This window comes from Clinocottus analis, unplaced genomic scaffold, assembly GCF_023055335.1.
Source record: "Clinocottus analis isolate CAN_PGR_092001 unplaced genomic scaffold, fCliAna1.0.p SCAF_13, whole genome shotgun sequence".
NCBI lineage: Eukaryota > Metazoa > Chordata > Actinopteri > Perciformes > Cottidae > Clinocottus > Clinocottus analis.
The window spans coordinates 14,710,638-14,734,000 of NW_027175854.1; the positions used below are offsets into that span (position 1 = coordinate 14,710,638).

A 23,363-nucleotide genomic window follows, 5' to 3' on the forward strand; every position below is an offset into this window, starting at 1 on the left:
AGAGAAGTTCTGATTAACTGTCAAAGAGTTGGAAAAGAGACGACATCAAAGAATCCACCAGAGAGCCTCAATATTTAGAAAGTCTTTTGGATTTTTTTTATTGAAGTTTTGCCATTTATTTAGGGAAACTCTTCACATCGGTCTTCTCATAATGAAAATGTACATTTATCAATCTGCATAAAACATCACATGTACAGTATACATCAAAATAAATACGTCATCTGGTGGGCGGAGCTCCGTCGATTCACTACAGCTATTCACACGCAAACCGCCGCAGGTTCGATTCCTTTTTTTAAGTCCCGAGTCGGTCCGGTCCGGATCCGAAGGGCTCCGGATCCATTTTAATACAGGCGGGAACAAGACGTCAGCAAACGCCCGGAAGTCATGAACACACCACGGGACGAGCTACAGCTGGAAACTAATGAAGAGTCTGGAAGGTGATGCCCAGCCGGAGGTGAGTTCAGGGACCGAAGGTGCGTTCAGGGACACGGCACCCTATCAGCTTCCTGTTATCGTCACTCTTGTGGCAGGAGACGGTGAAGGGAGAGTGGATGTAAACAACAACAAGAAGCTCCACCAGTCCACCGGACAATTTACCCCCAAGACTCCTAAAGTTGTAATCCTTAATGTCAGTCCTACGAAACAGCTGGAAATGTGAGAATAATTTCATAAAAACGTTTTTACATTCGTGATACATTGTTAAATTGCACTGTGCTATTTTCCTCTTTAATGACTCATGTCACGATGACCGAGTTGTTCTGCACTGAAGACGCGTTCTCCTCATCGGGGTCCTGTTTCCATAGAGATGAGGCTTTTATGTTGCTTTGGGAAACGAGGCCACGGAGAGAAATTATGTGCTGAAGCAAAAATAAAGTCCCCCGAAAGTGCTTTGGGTTCAGAGGGTGAATACATCTCTACACAGCAATACTGCGACACAAAAAACCCCCTCAAAAAGTATTTTCCTCGTATGAAACAGTTATGAAACTGATGACAGTTTCATAACTGTGGAAACAACTGCATCAAGGACAATGATAACTCTATACTGGTTGTATAGAAGCCTATGCTTTATGTGTTAAAGCTGTGTTCTCTCTACTGACCACCAAGGGGCAACTCTTCTGGTTGTATAGAAGTCTACGCTTCATGTGGTAAAGCTGCATTCTCTATGCTGAACACCAGGGGGTGACTCCTTTGGTTGTATAGAAGTTTACTCTTGATGTTTTAAAGCTGCATTCTCTCTACTATACAACCAGAGGAGTCGCCCCCTGGTGATCAGGAGAGAGAATGCAGCTTTAACACATAAAGTATAGACTTCTATACAGCCAGAGGAGTTGCCCCTTGGTGGTCAGGAGGGAGAATGCAGCATTAACACATGCTAAACTGAATCTGTTGCTCGCTAGCTGACGGCTCGTTTCTGTTTGGTAAATAAACACAAAACAAAGATCGTCTTCACTTTTCGTATAAATTTTGTTTAATTCTAAATAAAGAGCAAACCCTCTTCAAACAGAAATAAATCAGACCATAAATAGAACTCAAAGTGGTTTGATGTTAAGGATTACAACTTTGACTCTCTTTTCGGTTCCAGGATTTGTTTTCCTCTAATAGTCTCATATTCAACAAAAATACTGTAAAAGTGCTTCAGTCCTTGTGTCCTCCTCCTCCTCCTCCTCTTCCTCTTCCTCCTCCTCCTCCTCCTCCCCCTCCTCCTCCTCTCCTCTTTTCAAACTCAGCATCTCTTTCCTCACCGTGTTCCCATGGTCTTCGATGACCTTTGGGCCTCCTCCTTCTCCTCCTCCTCTGGTTTCTTATCAAGTAGAGTAAAGGAGGAGAAGGATCAGTGGGCTCACGTCTCGTTGGCAGACGTGGCCGGACATCATCTATCTGTATTTACAACGCCTCCTCCGAAGGGACGGAGAAGGAGGGAGGAGGTAAGGAGGGAGGAGGCGCGGAGGGAGGAGGAGTCAGAACGTTGTTGTGCCTCATATCGATACTTCGTATTCTCGAGTGTCCTGTAAACAGTAGAGAGAAAAAAGAGAAGATTACCAACTCTGAGGCTCCTCTCAGTTGACCTTTGTCCCCTCATTTCACCAGTGGTGAGCCGTCAGGGCCTGCTAAGCCTTCTCTGCTACGCCAGAACACAAACACAACGTTATGATTGGTCAGTGGTCCAGTGTGACGATTAACATGTGCTGTGATTGATCTGTGGCCACCTTGACTTCTGTCAACGAAAGAAGCTACTAGAAACCTCTAGCTTCTACCTAGAAACTAGAAGCTACCTAAAAGCTACCTAGTAGCTACCTAGAAGCTGCCTAGTATCTACCTACAAGCTACTTCGTAGCTCTGGCTGAAGCCTGAGAAACGGACTTGCGGGTGGATTTACTGATGACGCCTCTCCCACAGAGGATTGCGGAGGGTTTAGTGCATCTGGTGCTGCTGGTTGTGTTACTGTTATTACATCTGCAGTCGCACGGCCCACCACTGCATTTTATTAAATATTGTGTCGAGATCTTTGTCTCAGACGTGAGGACACAGCCTCGTGTCATCCATCAGGAATCTTTAACACAATCACTCTTATCTTCTTCCTCTTCAGATAGTCCTGTTACATAGATGAAGATGAGGAGGACCCTGCGAGGGTCCAGGGCATCGGGCGCTCGGCCTCTAGAGGTGATGGAGACTCACCCCTCCGGTCTCATAGAGCGGGTTGTCGAACTCCGTCTCCACGGTAATCTGTCGGTACGGGTGAGGATAGATGAGAGGAAGCCTCAAGTTGGAGTGATACCGGCACCTAAAACACCAGGAGGAAGGTCAGAGGTTAGAGAAGGTGTATATATATATATATATATATATATATATATATATATATATATATATATATATATATATATATATATATATATATACAAAAAAATGTATATACATATATGTATATACATAGATGTCTATAGAAAATATATTGAACATTATATGTATATAAATGAATGTAAATTTGTATATACAAATATATACATTTAAAATATACATACATGATTTAACACATACATAAAAAATACAAATAAAATAAATAAAATGAAGAAAAAAAACATTTTAATTTTTAAAAAATAATGAAATATATAAACAATACAAAAAAACACAATCAACATGAAGATGGTTTCAGAGTGTGGACTTGACCTCACCGCGTGACGTAGACATACGCCCCCCCGAGCAGCACGGTCAGCAGGAGGACGAGGATGAAGATGGCCAGCGCGATGTTCCCTCCGTCCAGCGTGGAGCCGGCGGTCGCCTCTGCAACTGAGACATAGCGTTCACGTAAAACACACACGGTGAACCGAAGGCAACGCCGGATAAAACCAATACAAGCTCTACGAGGCCGGCCGGGGGTGGAGAAGCAAACGGAGGCGAGGTCTCCGGGTAAACACACAAACACAAACAGGTGGATGCACAAACACACAGTGAATGAACTCGGCAGGCAGATGTTTGCAGATGCAAGCGGCTTTATTTTTGCTTTTGTGTGTGTGTGTGTGTGTTTGGTCTTTTCAGCCCACCGACGTACACGGATAAGACTCACCTTCCAAAGCATGGTTGATAAAGCAGTCTTGGTTGGCTGCAAGACATCATTCTGTCGGTCAGTGCATGTGAGAGTTGACATCAAACATCCTGTAGAGTTTGGATTGGTAACACGGCAGCTTTGAAATGACCGCTGGCTGATCCCTGAACCGTTACTAAGTCTACGTTTCCCCATGTGCTCGAGGTCCTGCTTTTATCAGGTTTGTGAAGACGCGGTCCCCAGACCTCCAGTTCTGCCGAGTGAAGCCAATTCAGAAGTGTCTTAAAAGACTCCTCTGGTTGTATAGAAGTCCATGCTTCATGTGTGGAAGCTGCATTTTCCCTGTCGACCACCTGAGGGCGACTACTCTGGTTGTATAGAAGTCTATACTTCATGTGTTAAAACTGCATTTTCTCTATAGACCACCAGAGGGCGACTCCTCTGTTGTATAGAAGTCTATACTTCATGTGTTAAAACTGCATTTTCGCTATAGACCACTAGGGGGCGACTCCTCTGTTGTATAGAAGTCTATGCTTAGTTCTTTGACACAGACGGTAGAATATTCTGTTGGTTGCAATATGCAGCCCCACCAATAGACGCCACTAGAAACAGGTTTACGGTGGCCAAGCTACCATTGGACGGTCGCTGTCTGGTCACTAGGGTTCAGCTAACGGTCGTTAGCATGCACGGGCGCCATGATCAATCTCTCAATATCAACAAGCATGGAGGGCAAAGAAAAGTCTTTGAGGAATATTGTTGTTCGTGCACAAATCCAAAAGGTATCGAGGAGAAGGGAGCGCTCCATTCCACCTGACATCAAAATATAACAAAAAGTAAATACATAACATTCTCACCCCTGCAGAGTGGGAGTGGGCCGCTCCAGAAGGACGGGTTCCCAAGGATGCACTTAATGGCAACCTCTCCGATGAGCTCGTAGCCTTGGTAACAGACGAAGGTGAGCGACTCGGCGGGCAGGTACAGCCTCTTGGACAGGATCTGGTACCCGTTGTCCGGGAGGCCAGGGTTCTCACAGGAGACTGAGTCTTCCGCTGTAGACCGAGAGAAGAAGAAGAAGAAGAAGAAGAAGAAGAAGAAGAAGAAGAAGAAGAAGAAGAAGAAGAAGAAGAAGAAGAAGAAGAAGAAGAATCTTTTAGATCCTGTTGTTTATTTATTTTAATTTTTTTCCTCGTCAGACTCGACAGGCCGCGGCTGACTCGAGGTGACTCATGGGTAATCTCCGCCCCCTCCTCCAGGTGGCTGCGAGCTGATTGGTACGGTGCATTAGCATCGAATTTACATATCAAACACTTCACGCAGACATTAATACCCCTAAAAACACACACACAGAGACACACACACACAGTGCTGAGATGAAGCATCATCTCTGGCATGTGGAGACGCTGTGATCTGTGTCAGCAGAGGAGAGAGAGAGAGAGAGAGAGAGAGAGAGAAAGAGAGAGAGAGAGAGAGAGAGAGAGAGAGATCACACAAACCCACTCCTGTTAGATCTCTTGGCCGCGGGGAAGAAGAGCTTCTCATCTTGTGTTAAATGTGCATCTGATGAAAAGCTTTCTGACATCACAGCCTGACAAATCACCGGTAAACCACGACCTCTTTTCAGCCCGTGATAAAATAAATACCTTTTTTGTTTTTTTTATTCCTCTCCTGGGAGGCAAAAGAAACTAAACCTTCCCCCTATTTCTATATTTACTGTCCTTCTTTCCTCGCGAGGTACTCACACACACAGTGGGGCAGTCGGGACGTCCACACCGGCGTCCCCGGCTCGCGGCCGTAGCAGGAGATGGTGGCGCCCCCCTGCAGGATGAAGCCGGGGTTGCAGGTGTACTGGATGGTGGTCCCGACCAGAAGTTTTGGGTCGGACAGAGACCGGGTAGAGTGCTCCACATGGCCCGGATCTGAGCAGTACATGACTGAGGAGAGGAGGAACATGCAGACCAGAAGATGTTATTAGCATTGTTACCCATAACCGGGGGCATTATTTTATAAAGACAAGATTTTATAGGTAAAAACGACAGAGATCCAGTACAATATCCCAAAAGATATGGTCAAATAAACACAAAAAAATGAACATTTCCTAGATTATGGCTCATAAATTATTCGTCATACTCATATTCTGCAGGACAAAATATGTATTAATAAGAAAAGGAAACTCCTCCTCCTTGATATCACTAATACCAGCTTCCTGTAGAGGGAATGCAGCTTTAACACATGAAGCATAGACTTCTATACAACCAGAGGAGTCACCCCTAGTGGTCAGGACAAAGAATTATCTGGTTGTAAATACTTGTCATATCTCGGCGAAGGAATAAGAGAGTAACTGACTCTTTTCGCAGAACGGCGGCTGCGAGCTCCAGGTGAGGTCCAGCTGACAGGTGAGGGTCTCGCGGCCCACCAGGTCGTACCCCGGGTCGCACTGGTACGTGATCCGAGCCCCGCGCACCAGCGCGATGTGGGACGTGGTCTTCCAGCCGTTCTGGATCTCGGGCAGGTCCGGACAGGAGTCGTTTCGTGACACCTCTGAGAAAAAATAAATAGGAGGTGAAGATGTATTCTTCTTCTTTAAACTGTCGACTTTGAGTCCGAGAACGCTGCAGGAGTGAAGCGCTGAACGGGAGAAGAAGAGATTGAAAAACAGAACTCCTGAACACATTATTCATGTTTTAAGACTATTACTCCTACTGGGACTCCTGGTCTGTGTGTGTGTGTGTGTGTGTGTGTGTGTGTGTGTGTGTGTGTGTGTGTGTGTGTACAGTATGTACAGTATTGCGTAACACTCTGCATTATAGTCCTCCTTCAGGGATTTGTAAATTGAGTTTTTTGGATAAATTATTCATCGTATTGACTCGAGCCTGGACGCGTGTGTGTGGAGGCAATTTATTACCAGAGCACACACACACACACACACACACACACACACACACACACACACACACACACGAGAGAGGTACACATTGTACTTGATACTGTACTTCACTTCATTGTTACAGTACGTGTGTGTTTCTGAAGCTTCGCGTCTAGGAGCCAATGGGATTGCAGCTGAGAGCCACAGGCAGGAAGTGAGGAAGTGTGCACCAGAGCGTTGAAGGTTCTGTTGCTTTTGGCTCTTTTCATGGCTTCAAAACCCGTCTGCGTACACCCGGCTCACCCATGTAGTTGACGATGAAGCCCTCCCCCTTGCCGAACACGAGCCCGGCCGGGTCGGAGTGGAAGGTCACTGTGAGGTCGGGCGTGCTGGACGACAGCTTGAAGGGCCCGCTGCCGCCCACGTAGCGGCCCAGGATGCGGGTCGTGACCTCGTCGCCGTCGGTGATGGTCAGCATGTCGCTGTCGCTGATGTTCAGCCTGCGGGAGGGAGGCGCCGTCAGCTGATGAAGATGAAGATGATGGTGGAGACCACGTGACCTCGGAGGCTAAACGCGGCTTCCATCCACAGGCTGAGAGTGTAACACAGATGTGTGTGTGTGTGTGTTGTGTGTTTCTTGTGTGTGTGTTGTGTGTGTGTGTGCTGTGTGTTTCTTGTGTCTTATGTGTGTGTTGTGTGAATTTATTTCTTGATTTTTGTTGTTCTGAGTTTGTCCTCATGTATGAATTCACTTATTGTCTCTTTAGATAAAAGCCTCAGCTAAAGGATATGGTTTGTGTGTGTGTGCGTGTGTGTGTGTGTGTGTGTATATGTGTGTGTGTGTGTGTGTGTCCTCACAGCTGCACGTCCAGCAGCACCCTTTTGTCCTCCCCTACGTGGATCCTCCAGCTGCAGTCCTCTCCCTCTCCGTACCATTCGGGCCAGTTAGGAGACAGGATCACGCCACCGGGCCCGGCCAGGTCGCCCCCGCACTGCGCTGCAGGGGGCGACAAAAGTTACTGTGTTACACTAAAGGCGGAGCTTGTTGTATACTGCTGGTAGATTAATCTATACTAATACATAATTCATCAGTTTACTAGGTTTTGTATTAATATGAATCTTCAGAGTAAACAAAGTCATCAAGTCAATAAAACAAAGTAGAATATTCACTTCTGTACTTCAGTAAAAAGCACAAAGTTGCAGGAATTGTAAAAACAAATACTTTTATTTTGTTGTGATATTCAAACCCAGCTGGCGGTCTCGGGCCCCCGGCGGTACCTTTGCACAGCGGCTCCGTGTCGTTCCAGTACGGGTCGCGGGCGCTGACGCACTCGATGACGGGCGGGCCCTGCTCCAGCGCGTGGCCCGGGTCGCAGCTGAACTGGACCACGGCCCCGACGCCGTACAGCGGGTCCGAGGTCGAGAAGTTCCCGTTCTGCAGGAACGGCTCGTAGCAGCGGCCGCGCTCGAAGGCTGCGGCGCAAACACAGCTTTATTAAAGATTAAATATCAAATATTAAAACCCACGGATGCTGGTTCCTTCTTCTCGGTCCTCCACTCACCCAGAACTGGAGCTCAGAACCCTTCGGTGCCGTGCTGATCAGTGACGATGTTATAAATATGAATATGTGTTGCCGGCTGCGTACCTTCGTAGCGGATGTTGAAGCCCGTGTTGTGGTCGGGCCGGTCCGTGATGAACTGGATCCTCACGGCCGGGCCCTCGCTGATCACGCCCTCAAAGGGGATCTGGCCCCCCCGACCCGAGTCGAACAGAACCACAGAGCCGGCGTCCAGCCCGCTCCACAGCACCAGCCTGCAGGCACGGGGACACCGTGAGGCCCGGGGGCCCGGTTCAAGAGGCCTAGAGGCCCGGTTCTAAAGGCCTAGGGGCCCGGTACTAGAGGGCTGGTTCTAGAGTCCCAGTTCTAGAGGCCCGGTTCTGGGGGCCCAGTTCCATAGGCCTAGAGGCCCGGTTCTAGAAGCTTGGTTCTAGAGGCCTAGGGGCTCAGTATTAGAGCCCCATGGGGCCCAGGGGCCCGGTTCTAGACAACACAATACTCAAGTACACGTTTGAGGTACTTGTACTTTTTACGCCACTTCCTGCTTCAATATTAATCTGAAAGCTTTATTTACAAATCAGGATTTTTACACCAAAGAGCTGAAAAAATATTAAATTTAGTTTTTGTAATGTATTAATAATGTGAACTTTTTAAACTGTTAAAAAAAAGCACATAAATACATTAAATGATGTGTTCATAATTATAATAATTATAATGTATTTCAATAAAATAAAATTAATGAATAAAATACAAAATGAAGAAGAATAATTGATTATGGTAAGAATAAAGAACAACCAATGAAAGCCCAAACCTGTCCGTGGCCCCCAGGGACAGTCTCTCCAGGTGCAGGTGCAGCCTCTGGTCCTTGGGGGCCTCCAGGGACCAGGAGCAGGACCGGTCCTGCGTGGCGTTGGGCCCGTGGTGCGCTGAGGGCGACAGCACCCGGCCCACCGTAGCGTTCTTCACTGTGCCGCCACAGAGAGCTGCAGAGAGGAGGCCACGCTACTCAGGTGAAGGTGCAATGAAGACGTTTCTCAACAGAATGTCATTATGTATTGGCTCAATCTGTAGTTTCAAGTCTTCTTCAATACAGTATGACGTTCATTTAGTAAATTATACTAATTTAGAGTCAAACAGACCATAAAGCAGGGGACGCTTTAGAGCCAAAAACAACATGGCCGCCATCCAAGATGACTACTGTGAACGAAAGGCTTCATAACATCAGTCCACCAGCCAATGGGTGACTCCACCTCCTCTCCGTACAGGGGACAGCCAATAGAAAGCCTCCTCTCCTTACAGAGGACAGCCAATAGGAAGCCTCCTCTCCGTACAGAGGACAGCCAATAGGAAGCCTCCTCTCCGTACAGAGGACAGCCAATAGGAAGCCTCCTCTCCGTACAGAGGACAGCCAATAGAAAGCCTCCTCTCCTTACAGGGGACAGCCAATAGAAAGCCTCCTCTCCTTACAGGGGACAGCCAACAGAAAGCCTCCTCTCCTTACAGAGGACAGCCAATAGAAAGCCTCCTCTCCTTACAGGGTACAGCCAATAGGAAGCCTCCTCTCCTTACAGGGGACAGCCAATAGAAAGCCTCCTCTCCTTACAGGGGACAGCCAATAGAAAGCCTCCTCTCCTTACAGGGGACAGCCAACAGAAAGCCTCCTCTCCTTACAGAGGACAGCCAATAGAAAGCCTCCTCTCCTTACAGGGTACAGCCAATAGGAAGCCTCCTCTCCTTACAGGGGACAGCCAATAGGAAGCCTCCTCTCCTTACAGGGGACAGCCAATAGGAAGCCTCCTCTGCAGCAGCGCTTACCTCTGCACGCTGGTACCTTGCCGCTCCACACCGGCAGCGAGGCGTTGCGGCAGGTGAGCAGTGGCGCCCCCTGCAGGTGGTACCCCATGTGACAGTGGAAGCGGGCCGTGCCTCCAGGCAGCAGGTCCAGCACCGACACCTCCCCGAAGTGAGGCCTCTTGGGCAGCGAGCAGCTCAGCCTGAAGACTGCAGAGAGGGAGACACAACCCACGTGTTTCAGGACCATGGGGAAGCCAATGCGCACGAAACGTCACTTCACGTCATTAAACGTCACTTCACCAAACTTCACTTCATTAATGTAAATCTTGGAGTGTGACTTTTTGTTTTCATGTTATTATGTTTCCGTTCTTCTGGAAACCATTTTGTTTCCTCTCAGTGAACATTTGTTCTTAATTATGAAAATATATTGTTATGAAAGAAAACATTCAGCTTGAAGGCGATTATAAACAAGCTCTAAGTCACTGGAGAAATAAAATTCCCCACGGGGAATTTTAACTCATTTAACTTTAATTAAATAAACAACGTGATTAATATTAATATTATTAATATTCCTGGTTGTGTTTCTGTAATGTTTTTATTCCCTGAACGATGATTTCATGTGAAGATGTTTATAAAACTCTGATTAATGGAACACACACACACACACACACACACACACACACACACACACACACTCATGCAAACCCCCATATCCTCGGCCTCTTAATTAGATGAGAGCCAATTAATCATATTTCCCATCAGCCACTTCACCGACAGACTCCATCATGATTCCACCAGAAGACTTTTGATTGCGCAATTAGCACAAACACGAGTACCAACACTCCCTGCAGGAGAACACACGTTACACTCAATGTGTGTGGGCATTTAAATAAACCACACACACACACACAAACACACACATGCATGCATAATCATATTTTCTGCGTATACACACACTCACTCTGGTAGTGCAGCTGGAACTCGCCCGGGCCGGCCTCCGGCGCCGAGCGGTAGTAGACGGACAGCGTGTTGGTGGGGCTGCGGATCACCTGGCCCTCCACCAGCAGCGTGTGGTTGGCCAGCACCAGCGGGACGCCGCGCTCATCGGCGCCGCGGATGGACAGCTGCTCGCCCTCCGACAGGTTCACGCTCTTCACCTGGACAGGTGAATTTGCATATTTGCAAATCACATTTTAGAAAACGTGTAACACAATTCAGATTCTGTGTTGATGTCTTTAATCATCTGAATCATTTCTTTGTAAAGTTTTCAATATTCAAAACTTGTTATTTTATTTTCTCACAATGTTTTTTTTTATTTAGCAGCAGAAATACAAGACGCTGCCACCAGGGGGCGGAGCTACACCTGAGACCACACACACACCTGGGCTCTAGTAGGACAGTGTGTGTGTGTGTGTGTGTGTGTGTGTGTGTGTGTGTGTGTGTGTGTGTGTCTGTGTCTAGGTGTGTAACTGTGTCTCTCCGTGAGTGTATGTGTGTGTGTGTGTACCTGCAGCTCCACCCCGTACCCTTTGTGTGTATGTGTGTGTGTGTGTGTGTATGTGTGTGTGTACCTGCAGCTCCACCCCGTACCCTTTGTGTGTGTGTGTGTGTGTGTGTGTGTGTGTGTGTGTGTGTGTGTGTGTGTGTGTGTACCTGCAGCTCCACCCCGTACCCTTTGTGTGTGTGTGTGTGTGTGTGTGTGTGTGTGTACCTGCAGCTCCACCCCGTACCCTTTGTGTGTGTGTGTGTGTGTGTGTGTGTGTACCTGCAGCTCCACCCCGTACCCTTTGTGTGTGTGTGTGTGTGTGTGTGTGTGTGTGTGCGTGTACCTGCAGCTCCACCCCGTACCCTTTGTGTGTGTGTGTGTGTGTGTGTGTGTGTGTGTGTGTGTACCTGCAGCTCCACCCCGTACCCTTTGTGTGTGTGTGTGTGTGTGTGTGTGTGTGTGTGTGTGTGTGTACCTGCAGCTCCACCCCGTACCCTGTGTAAACCGTCACCGTGTAGGTGCAGTGCACCACGAGGCCGTCGGGCGGCGGCGGCTCGTCGGCGGAGTCGATGAAGCCTTCGGGGTCGGAGAAGTTCATCCTGCAGCCGGCCGGCGCTGAGAGACGAGACCTTTTGTTCATTAACGTTTCTGTTCTCTCTGATCCCGCTAATGCGAGTCTCCGCTGTGAGTAATTAATCATGTAAACTGCAGGATCAAAGCGGCTCCGCAGCATGAAGCCGGAAGGTAACAATGACTGGAAATAAATAATCACCGTCGCTGTCGGCGGCTCATCGCTCATAATCCCATAATTCATACAACACGTTGACCAGATGCAGGATGAAACCAACGAGCTGAGATGCTCACGCTGCTGTTTGTTGTGCAGCGCAGTTACATCACCGATCCTCTCGTTAATTTAACCCCGAAAAACTTTTCTTTTCTAAACCTAACTTAATATTTATGATCTTTTATTAAACCTAAAGCTTTCACGATCTTTTCTCGACCTAACTAATTATTGCACGATCTTTTCTAACACTAAGTAATTATTTTACGATCTTTTCTTGAACATAAGTATTTACGATCTTTTCTTGAACCTAACTAAGTATTTTTACTATCTTTTCTAAACCAAATTAGTTATTTTACAATCTTTTCGAAGCCTAAGTATTTACGATCTTTTTCTCAGTTAATTTTCTCTTTCTTTGTGTAAAAAGTGGAAAGTGACTTGAGTCTTTCTTAAGACGTATGAGACAACTTTCCTGATGACGGCGCGAGAAAATGACATCATGAGATTTATCAGAGAATAAAACAGGATGAATTTTAAGTACTTTGTACCTGAGGACGGCGTCTCCGTCTCCGTGTCCATGTCAAGCATCGTGACCCCGGTGGTGACCTCTTCCTCCTCCTCCTGCTCCTCCTGCTGCTCAGGCGTGTGTGTGTGAGCCGGCTGGGCGTGTGTGTGTGTGGGAAGCGGTTCGGCCGGCCTCCTCAGTAATCCTCCGCTCTGGCGCTCCAGAGGACGGGCGGCGGGCGGGGAGGCCGCGCTGAGCCCTCGGCCCAGCAGAGGGAGCAGGTTCTGGGGCAGAGCGGAGGGCGGGATGCCGGGGCCCGGGGCTCCGGGGCCGTCCTTCGTCACCGCTGGAGGCCGTGAGGAAGAGGAGGCAGCGGGGAAGTCTTTATCTGGGAAGAGCGGGAGAGATAACTTCCACAGTCAGGACACATTTAATGCCCCGAAACCTTGACTTGTGTGTTCGGTTAGAACGCTGCTGTCTTATCAGGAGCCGAGTTATCGAGCCCGGCCAGAGCCCAGTGGACACACACATGCACACACACACACACACACACACACACACACACACACACACACACACATACATGCACAGACACACACACGCACGCACGCATGCACACACACATACGCACAGGCACGCACACATGCACACACAGACAGATGCACATGCACACACATTAACATACACGCACACACACACGCACACACGCCTAAACAGACACACACACACACATTAACATACACACACATTAACATAAACACACCTAAACACACACACATTAACATCACACACATACACACACAAAAACACACACATGCACACACAGACTTTAACATACACACTCACACACACACACACACACACACACACCACACATAAACATATACACGCACATACACACATATACACGTACAAACACACACACACACACACACACACACACACACTGGTGATGGCGTGTGTGTGTGTGTGTGTGTGTGTGTGTGTGTGTGTGTGTGTGTGTGTGTGTGTGTGTGTGTGTGTGTGTGACCGGGCAGTTCAGCTTGACAGGAGCTGAGCTAAGAGGAGAGCTAAAAAAGAAGAAATGCACAGACGGCAATCCGCTGTGCCGTGCATGCTAAAATGCCATCTCCAGCAGCTTAGTACAAAAACAGCACAGAGCAGCATTTACACACACACACACACACACACACACACACGCACACACACACACTGCGGTCACAACATACACTGAACATCTCGGTGTAATTTACGCAGCAGAAACACGAGCGCCTGTCACCTCGACCGAGACGGTAAAATATCCTCTCTGCGTTGTCAACAACGTGATGAGAGCTTTTCTTTATTCTTCTTTTGCTGTTTTTTTTATCTGCAGACAGAAAATACGTTTTTTTCTCGTAGTTTTTGCTCTTTTTTCTGCATGCACCTGCATCATCGCTCAATGTGTCAAAACCGCCGCCATCAAGAAACTCATTTCAGCTTTCACAGCTTGCCATTATTTAGGAAGCCACTCAGCAGCAGATGTTGACACACACACACACACACACCTACACCTACACACACACACACACACACACACACACACACACACTTAAATACTGCTTACACATTTTCGCAAGACATTGAACAACTTTGATCAGATTCCAAAACTTTAATGTCCCTGAAACTTTCAGTTCACTCATATTATTCTCTCTGCATTCTCTCTCCTGACCACCAGGGGGAGACTCCTCTGGTTGTATAGAAGTCTATGCTTCATGTGTTAAAGCTGCATTCTCTCTCCTGACCACCAGGGGGCGACTCCTCTGGTTGTATAGAAGTCTATATAAATGTCTCTACTTCTCTCTTGATGTATTCCTTTGGTAAACATTATAAACATGAGTTATTATGAATGTTTGAAATAGTTATTATTGAAGGAAAGAAGCGGTGCATCTATTTCTAAACTATAAAGGTAGTTTCATCCCTTGTTTCTTCCTCTTTATTATGTTTTCTATTCATTGAATCACTTGTTCTTCAGTCTTATAAAATCATTGTGACAAGCTTCCCGTCTTAAAGCCCAGCGCCTCGTCAAACTGTCACGACAGCGAACGTCACGGCACATTTTCATCAAACCAACCTCAAAAAAATAAAAAACAAAAAGCCGCGAGTCTGTCAGCCCTCGTCAGCGTTCCCGCTGTCGGGTCGGAGGAAAGTGAACGCGGCACATTCGTCTTTTGAAGCGGTCGCAAACAATAATGGACTCCTCGACATCTGCGCTTTTAATTATTCATCTGCAGCGGGCCGATTCCAGACAGGAAGTTAACAGGACCGTCTGTGCGCCGCAGCTTTATGAAGCTCCTGCAGGAACGCCGTGCACGTACCGTGCGCGGTTCCAGGTTTGTGTTCATGAGACCAATGAAGGGAGAAGGACTGTCAGCCGGCAGCGGCTCTCAATGCTTCCTGAATAATGTTCTGCCAACACGATGAAGAAAACTAAAGCACAGATGAGCCCCTCCCCTCCGTGTTCAGACTCACACAGGATCATAAGAATGCTGCAACATGTCCGTGGGAGGTGTCGTGTTTTGTTTTGTCTAACTAGCGCTGTGCTAACACCTGTTAGCCACGGCTAAAGGAGGAGCCAACTGGCTGAGGGAGGAGCCAACTGCCTGAAGGAGGAGCCAACTGGCTGAAGGAGGAGCCAACTGGCTGAAGGAGGAGCTAACTGGCTGAAGGAGGAGCCAACTGGCTGAAGGAGGAGCTAACTGGCTGAAGGAGGAGCCAACTGGCTGAAGGAGGAGCTAATCAGCTAAAGGAGGCACAAACCAATCATGAGTGTGTTGCTCAGAGTGTGTTACTTAGAGTGTGTGTTACTCAGAGTGATGCTCAGAGTGAGTTCGATAAAGGGTGTGTTACTCAGAGTGTGTTATTCAGTGTGTGTGTTACTCAGTGTGTGTGTTACTCAGAGTGTTGTTGAATATGATGTTTTATTTTTTAACTGTCAATATTGATTGAAGAAGTATGAAATGTGAAATAAATATAAAGATAACTACGATCATTACATCTAGAGAGATCAGGACACACTCAAGCTTTGTGGCATAACATTTTACTTTAATCCTTTGGACTTCATTTAAAGTGTTGTCTTTGTTTGTTACAGCTGATTCCAGAGATCAGCGGCTTCAACCGAAGGGAAGGAAATAATCTGTGAATCTAGCCAGCGCTTGTTTTCCAAAAGCAACTGAGAGACTTTTCACTGCGGCGCTGACGCAACACAAGCAGAGTAACGAGCAGTGAAGCGCTGCAGGATAAACAGCTCTGAAAGGTCATGTGACACGACTGGGACGAGTGAAGAGGCAGCGAGCGTCAAACACGTTAAACCTGATAAGGAGGGACTGACGAAGGTCTTGAGTACTGACGGAAACATACACCTGCAGAGAGAACTCACACCAGCAGGACGCGCCGAGACAGGACCGGTTCTGGTGTGAGATCAATCAGGTCTCAGTGTAGTCCCGGTCCTCTATAGTCTCAGTGTATTCCTGGTTCTCTATAGTTTCAGTGTAGTCCTGGTCCTCTATAGTCTCATTGTAGTCCTGGTCCTCTATAGTCTCAGTGTAGTCCTGGTCCTCCATAGTCTCAATGTAGTCCTGGTCCTCCATAGTCTCAATGTAGTCCCGGTCCTCTATAGTCTCAGTGTAGTCCTGGTCCTCTATAGTCTCAGTGTAGTCCTGGTCCTCTATAGTCTCAGTGTAGTCCTGGTCCTCCATAGTCTCAATGTAGTCCTGGTCCTCTATAGTCTCAGTGTATTCCTGGTTCTCTATAGTTTCAGTGTAGTCCTGGTCCTCTATAGTCTCAGTGTAGTCCTGGTCCTCTATAGTCTCAGTGTAGTCCTGGTCCTCTATAGTCTCAATGTAGTCCTGGTCCTCTATAGTCTCAGTGTAGTCCTGGTCCTCTATAGTCTCAGTGTAGTCCTGGTCCTCTATAGACCTCCATCAGTAACCAGACCACCAGAGAGAAGATGTTCTGGTTCCATAGAGTTCTTCTTAAAGATCCTCATCAGAGCCACCAGGTCAGATTCTGGTGAAACCAGACGAAAGGCAACAAAACCGCTGAACAGCTGAACCACAACGCGATGGTCTTCTGCTCGTTGGACCCAACTAATGGAGAATGACTGCTGTTTGGTTTGTCTGTTTGTTCTCGTGGTCCGGACCTGAAAGGTCGCGGCACCTGATCGCACACCTTCCTATCAGAAGAAGCCTTGATGTTTCAAAGGGAGAATAAGTTGTGCGACGACTCCCCGGGGTGCGGTTATATCCGGGTGACCTCCCGATCACAAAGAAGGGATTAAAGGGACCACTGGAGGCTTTTACTGTAGCTCACCATAGTCGGGAGGGTTTCAGGACCCAAGTAAAGAGTTTCATTGGTTCTGATCTGTGATGAGATGGTTGTTAATGGAACCGAGAGCTCTGAGAGGAGGCCGACCTGAACCTCTGATCTCTTTTTACTTCCTTTGGTGCATTACCACTGTTGCGCTTCGTTGTCGCGCTTCGTTGTCGCGCCACGTTGTCGCGCTACGGTGTTGGTTATTAAGTTGTCACATTGCTTTGTTTCCATTGTTCTGTTATGTTGTAGAAAAAGAAGAGACGGGATGGAATGAAACTATAAATAGGGCAACCCATTTCTTTGCCTATGTTGTTGTTTTGTTACTCATTTGACACAAACACAGCCCTCCCACTTGGTATGAAGTGACATTCTAGGACTTTCAGCACAATCACGCTGCTGGTTTGATTCACCGACAATGCAGGAAATGATCTGAGGCAGAAATGAATCTGAGAGTGCGTTCTGTTTCATCAGCGTTGATGGAGGTTTGTTATCAGACGGTTGATTGAAGCCGTGAATATCAGATGCCAAGAATTTCACTGCGTTTCTCCTCCGTCTGCTGCTCGTCCTCCGTTAATGTACGAAGACACGAACACGTCTCGCCGAGGAGTCCAGAAACCTCGAAAACTCGCTCACGACGCCAGCCTATTAGCGCCGCGGAGAGCATGTGTGTGTCTGTGTGTGTGTGTGTGTCGTAAGTGCTAGTTAACTGCAGGAGGAAGAGCAACACGTCTGTTTATTTAGTCGCACTCAAGTGAGATGGAGGCAGGATTCAAGCGTCCTCGGTGACTGCAGACTCCAACACAATCACGCCCGAGGTTGTAAAGCAATGTCGCACAAAAAACCTGGTTTCAACGGCGCTGAAAGGAGAAACCTGACAACAATGACGATTGGCTCTTTGGCATATTTGTGTGTTTTTCTGAGCGCCAGCAGAGAGAGAGAGAGAGAGAGAGAGAGAGAGAGAGAGAGAGAGAGAGAGAGAGAGAGAGAGAGAGAGAGAGAGAGAGAGAGAGAGAGAGAGAGCGCTCTGTGTTCCTTTGTCACTATTTCATTTGTATTCCACCAGTTGGCTCTAAAGAGCTTCATCAGACTGGCTGACTGGCAGCAACTGTATCTGGAAAACATTCCCAGCCTGCCATGTCCGTTCCCCTTGGAGACTTACACACACACACACACACACACACACACACACACACACACAGACACACACACACAGCACGACTCAGCTGTCTGAATGACAGTATTCAGCCGCATTAACAGGACGCGTGCTGGTGAGCACGATGCCGTAGGAATGCAAAAGAGGTAAATTAAATGTGTTATTAAATCTGCTATCGTATACTTCGCCCCCTGGTGGTCAGGAGAGAGAATGCAACTCTTATCACATGAAGCATAGACTTCTATACAACCAGAGGAGTCGCCCCCTGGTGGTCGGGAGAGAGAGGGCTTGCTTTACACACCAGGACGACTCGACCGCCAGCGTTCAGTATTGAAGGCAGACTGCGGCGATTTTGTGATTTCCTGTGTGCGAACAAGCACCAACGCGCACACACACACACACACACACACACACACACACACACTGGCGCACAGATCGATGTTATCAAAGAATTAACGGTTGATCTGAGCTCGGGGTCAGCGAGCTGAAACTGAAAGCAGAGCAGATATCGATCTGACCAATCGTGTATGACCTCTGAGCAGATGTAGACAGGCAATCTCCTCCCTGCGCTCTCTCTCTCTCACACACACACACACACACACACACACACACACACCCACACACACACACACACTGACACACATATTATGTAAACAAGCCTATTAGCATCCATATCATTTGCACTTTAATCGTAGCCTCTCATTAGCACGCGGCCTCATTAAAGCTCATCCTCATGTTCCTCATGTCTCATGTTTTTGATGGATGCCATTTTCTAATTTTGCAACAGCGAGGAGTAAAAAATAATAAATCCTAGCGTTTATCAAATGAATGTCCCAATTAATAAACTCAGGGTGAACCTATACATATATATCTTTAAGGATTAAACCACAACATTGTTCAATTAATGAAGCAAAAGAGCGAAGGCAGAGTTAATTAACGTTAATCAATTAAAGCCGGATGATTGGAAAGGCAGCGAGCTGGAAATGAGCGCCGTAACAACTCATTAATTATTTAAAAATAACAGCACTAAAAAGTACAGAACAGGTTAAAGAGTGATGTTTTATTAAACGTGGCTTTAATTTTTACCCAAATTAAACAGCTGCTGCCAGAACATGAAGCCGTAAATCTGAAGGTTAACGACTCGCGGAGAGATAAACAGATTCCTGCCGGAAAGACAGAAGCACGAGACGTAGATGTGACCCACATTCTGCATGAAATGAGATGGAGAAAAAAAAAATCAATACGTAATCGCACACAAGCGTTCCCATGCGGCTGAACCTCAAAGCGCAGGATGTTTATTATATTTATTTATAAAAAGTGCATTTCATTTTCATCTTCAGCCACATCACGTGCTACATTAAGGGACAATGGGACGTTTTGAAGCCTCAAGTTCGGCGGATTGGGCGCCGCCATTTTTGTTTCTGTGCGACCAGTGAACAGGAAGTGACCATATGTAGACGGAGGGGGCGTGTTCATGTCGCTGCATACACCTCCAGAGGCCGAACCAATCAAATGTGTTCAATGTTCTGAGCCAGAAGGAGTTAATGACCCACGAGACTTTTTTTTGGAAAAATCATTTTCAAAAGATTATTTATTTATCCGTCTTTATTTCTTGAAACTCGTAGTTCAGAAGAGTTTTATCTCGTTTTTGGTAAATATCATAAATGTTTAAGGGAGACGACCAACAGCTGCGTAACATCTGCAATGCTTCTGGTTCAAGACTCAAAACGAGATGCTCTCCGACATCATGGTGTGTGTGTGTGTGTGTGTGTGTGTGTGTGTGTGTGCGTGCGTGTGCGTGTGTGTGCGTCTGTCTCTCTGTGTGTGTGTATGACAGGTTAGACAGGTGGTGCTGCAGCCAGCCGTGACCAGCCCAGTGGAGCAGATGGCATCCTTCCTCCACACCGTCCTCCTCCTCTTCCTCCTCTCCCTCCTCCTTTTCCTCCTCCTCCTCCTCCTCCTCTTCGTCCTCTTCCTCCTTCTCCTCACCCTCCTCTTTCTTCCTCCTCCACCGTGACCAGCAGCTGCGCTTCCTCCTCTTCCTGCTCCTTCTCCTCTTCTCACGTTAACTTTACTTTCATCCTGCCTGCAATTTTTTTCAGCATTCATTTTTTATTGAAAAAAAACATGTTTCCCCGTCTGTGTTTTCTCCCTCTGGCAACACGTATGAATAATGAGCGATAAATCCTGTTGCTCATCCGGATAAACGGCTTCCCAGTAGGATTGTGGCAGAAAATGTGTGCTTCACAAAGAGGTGTTCTTTAGTTAAGTAAAAGTAGTAATACCACAGTGTAGAAATACTCTCTTACTAGTAAAAGTAGTAATACCACAGTGTAGAAATACTCTCTTACTAGTAAAAGTAGTAATACCACAGTGTAGAAATACTCTCTTACTAGTAAAAGTAGTAATACCACAGTGTAGAAATACTCTCTTACTAGTAAAAGTAGTAATACCACAGTGTAGAAATACTCTCCTACTAGTAAAAGTAGTAATACCACAGTGTAGAAATACTCTGTTACTAGTAAAAGTAAGTAAAAGAGAGACTAAAAAGAAGAAGAAGAAGAAGAAGAAGAAGAAGAAGAAGAAGAAGAAGAAGAAGAAGAAGAAGAAGGAGAAGGAGAAGAAAAAGAAGACACAAGAGGAGCAGAAAGGATTTAAAGCACTGTGTCTCTTTGGGCCTCGGCGTGTCTTCTTGTGTGGAAACATTTAATCCTCTCGAGGATTAAATGTCCTCAAAAAGAAAAAAGGAAGGAAAATATTCCCGGAGCCAGAATGATTTTAAACTTCTCTTCTGAGAGACGATGGATTCTGGAGCCGCGATTAGAACGGATCAGGAGGAAATGTCAGAGCGAGCGGTGGGAAAGGTTAGGATTACTATGAATACAGTTCCTTTAACACGTCTGCAGCAGCGATACACACGCCAGAGTGTGTGTGTGTGTGTTTATGCCGACGTGCATGTGTCTGTTGCAGCGTGCACGTGTCTAGCAGAGCGTGCACGTGAGCAGCGTGAGCGCACTCGCAGCCACAAGTCATTGAAACTCTCCTCACACTCCTGCCTGCCTCCAGTTAGCAGCAGGAAGAGCCGACGGGAGGGAGGACGTGGAGGAAGAGGAAGAGGAGGAAGAGGAAGAGAAAGAAGAGGAAAGTGATGCCAGAGGAAACAGACAGCTCCGTCTCTCCATGGAAGCTGTCCTCACCACCACTATCATCCATTCACATGTTGTGTTTTGTAAAACAAAAGACAACGTTAAAGTGTGTTCATTCACACGTTTTTGTCCTTTAACTCCAAACTGGTTGTGTTGTTGTTGTTTTTTACACTGTCACTGATTATTTCATTTTTCTGTTCTTTCTGTTCAGTTAAAATCAAAACAACTGCGTACAGACGTCTGCTTGTAATCAATTATCCATGCAGTGAACACACACCAGCATATCTTCGTTGCAGATATCTGTTACGTAAGAGAGGGAGAGGTTTGTGTGAGGATCGCCGGGAGGACCGTTACGGCCTCTTTACATAGTTCTGACCCAAGTTTTTCTCCGTTATAATAACTTCATACGCTCTGAAGCAACGGCTGAGATTGGAAACACGGAGACATTGTGAGGTCGTCAAAAAGACAAAGTTCAGTGCAGGGAATGCTGCTGGAAGAGAAGGTTTTAGACCTTTTATTCTAGGTCTAAAACCTAAGCTCACGAGGGTCTTGATATCATCCTTAAACAAACTGGAAGCTGAGAGCAGAAAACAGGAAGTCAAACGGTAGTGAAAGGCAGACTAGCAGAAGGAAATTGAAAAAAGTGAAAAGTACTAACACGCTAAATGTGACATATCTATGAGGGGATGTCTATGAATCCACATATCCCAAACTGTGCAACAGCACAGGTCGACTAAAAGCCTCTAAAATTGGTCGTATCAAGGAAAGAAAAGAGTCTGAAATGATGTAATATATGTGGGATTTTCATCTTTAAAAAAAATGTAATTTCATTATCGCCGTGTTTGAAAGAATATCTGCAGAAAAGCTTTTAATCTCACGACTGTCAAATGTCCACATAGTCAATAATTAACTTCCACAAGGCCGATGAGATAAAAGTTCAATCACAGACACTGTGTGTGTGTGTGTGTGTGTGTGTGTGTGTGTGTGTGTGTGTGTGTGTGTGTGTGTATCACAGGTATGTGGAGCTCTTAGTCCATGAATAAAAGAGAAGGTGGATGTATCATCTCGGCAGCGCGCCTGGCAGCGAGGAGATGGAAGAAGAAGAAGAAGAAGAAGAAGAAGAAGAAGAAGAAGAAGAAGAAGAAGAAGAAGAAGAAGAAGAAGAAGAGAGGAAAGCTTTTAGCGTGACCCTCCGGGTGGTGACCCAGATATCAGCATGGAAAATGTTCAGTAATAAATTATGAGACAGAAGAGAAAATAAAAGTCAAAAAGAAACAACTGGCTGTGAAGTTTGAACTTAGATATGTGACCGCTTCAATGACATCATTCAATAATTAACAATAACACATTTTGTTCTTTTATATTCATCTTGTAAATTAAAGATGTACTTCTGCTGTTGTGATACATATATAAAATCTGAAGCTTTTACAGTAGAGAATAGTTTATGTGCTCTGAGAGCAGAGAGCTTCCCACATGTCCATTAAGGGCTTTATATAGGAAGTGAGCGCGAGGGGCAGTGAACATATACATGTATGTACATATATATATACATATATATGTGCAATGTAATGTGTTTATATGCTTATGTGAGAGAGTGTAACTGGACCGGATGCCTTCAGTTATATATATCCATCCATTTTCCGCCGCTTATCTGGGCTCGGGTCGCGGTGGCAGCACACCCAGCAGACCGACCCAGGCTTCCCTCTCACCCGCAACATTTTCCAGCTCGTTCTGGGGGACCCCGAGACGTTCCCAGGCCAGCCGGGAGATGTAATCCCTCCAGCGTGTCCTGGGTCTTCCCCGGGGCCTCTTCCCAGTTGGACATGCCTGGAAAACCTCTAATGGGAGGCGTCCAGGAGGCATCCGAATTAGATGCCCGAACCACCTCAGCTGACTCCTTTCGATACGAAGGAGCAGCGGCTCGACTCCAAGCTCCCTCCTGATGTCCGAGCTCCTTACCCTATCTCTAAGGCTGAGCCCGGCCACCCTACGGAGGAAGCTCATTTCGGCCGCTTGTATCCGCGACCTCGTTCTTTCGGTCACGACCCAGAGTTTGTGACCATAGGTGAGGGTTGGAACGTAGACCGACCAGTAAATGGAGAGCTTCGCCTTCCGACTCAGCTCCCTCTTCACCAAGACGGACCGTTACAGTGCCTGTTTTACTGCTGCAGCCTTAGTGACCTCT

General features: G+C 46.8%; 1 protein-coding gene and 1 long non-coding RNA gene across 8 annotated transcripts in view; one reads left to right on the plus strand and one right to left on the minus strand.

The window, feature by feature from the left end:
- The first annotated feature begins 304 nt into the window (after window positions 1–304).
- On the plus strand, window positions 305–6,126 carry LOC137783675 (uncharacterized). Of its 4 annotated transcripts, none has more exons than XR_011077358.1 (5): window positions 305–454; window positions 2,588–2,808; window positions 3,152–3,427; window positions 3,535–3,619; window positions 5,896–6,126. It is a non-coding gene; the product is annotated as an uncharacterized lncRNA (long non-coding RNA). The 4 variants fall into 4 exon arrangements; XR_011077359.1 differs by having other exon boundaries at window positions 3,203–3,427; XR_011077357.1 differs by having other exon boundaries at window positions 2,588–2,801.
- Window positions 1,229–23,363, minus strand: part of LOC137783674 (seizure 6-like protein) — a 31,081-nt gene continuing 8,946 nt past the window's right edge. Inside the window, exons 2-17 of one of the 4 annotated variants that reach the window (XM_068573878.1) lie at window positions 12,573–12,917; window positions 11,719–11,858; window positions 10,719–10,914; window positions 9,779–9,964; window positions 8,775–8,946; window positions 8,051–8,217; window positions 7,683–7,877; window positions 7,263–7,401; window positions 6,708–6,904; window positions 5,885–6,079; window positions 5,281–5,472; window positions 4,396–4,590; window positions 3,563–3,598; window positions 3,171–3,279; window positions 2,677–2,782; window positions 1,229–2,006 (exon numbers count right to left, since the gene is read on the minus strand). In XM_068573878.1, coding sequence (XP_068429979.1) covers window positions 1,977–2,006; window positions 2,677–2,782; window positions 3,171–3,279; window positions 3,563–3,598; window positions 4,396–4,590; window positions 5,281–5,472; window positions 5,885–6,079; window positions 6,708–6,904; window positions 7,263–7,401; window positions 7,683–7,877; window positions 8,051–8,217; window positions 8,775–8,946; window positions 9,779–9,964; window positions 10,719–10,914; window positions 11,719–11,858; window positions 12,573–12,917 — 2,600 coding nt within the window. In that variant the 3' untranslated portion in view covers window positions 1,229–1,976. Of the gene's footprint in view, window positions 2,007–2,676; window positions 2,783–3,170; window positions 3,286–3,562; window positions 3,599–4,395; window positions 4,591–4,900; window positions 4,949–5,280; window positions 5,473–5,884; window positions 6,080–6,707; window positions 6,905–7,262; window positions 7,402–7,682; window positions 7,878–8,050; window positions 8,218–8,774; window positions 8,947–9,778; window positions 9,965–10,718; window positions 10,915–11,718; window positions 11,859–12,572; window positions 12,918–23,363 lie in introns of those variants that run through there. The other 3 variants (XM_068573877.1, XM_068573879.1, XM_068573880.1) reach the window with 3 other exon arrangements.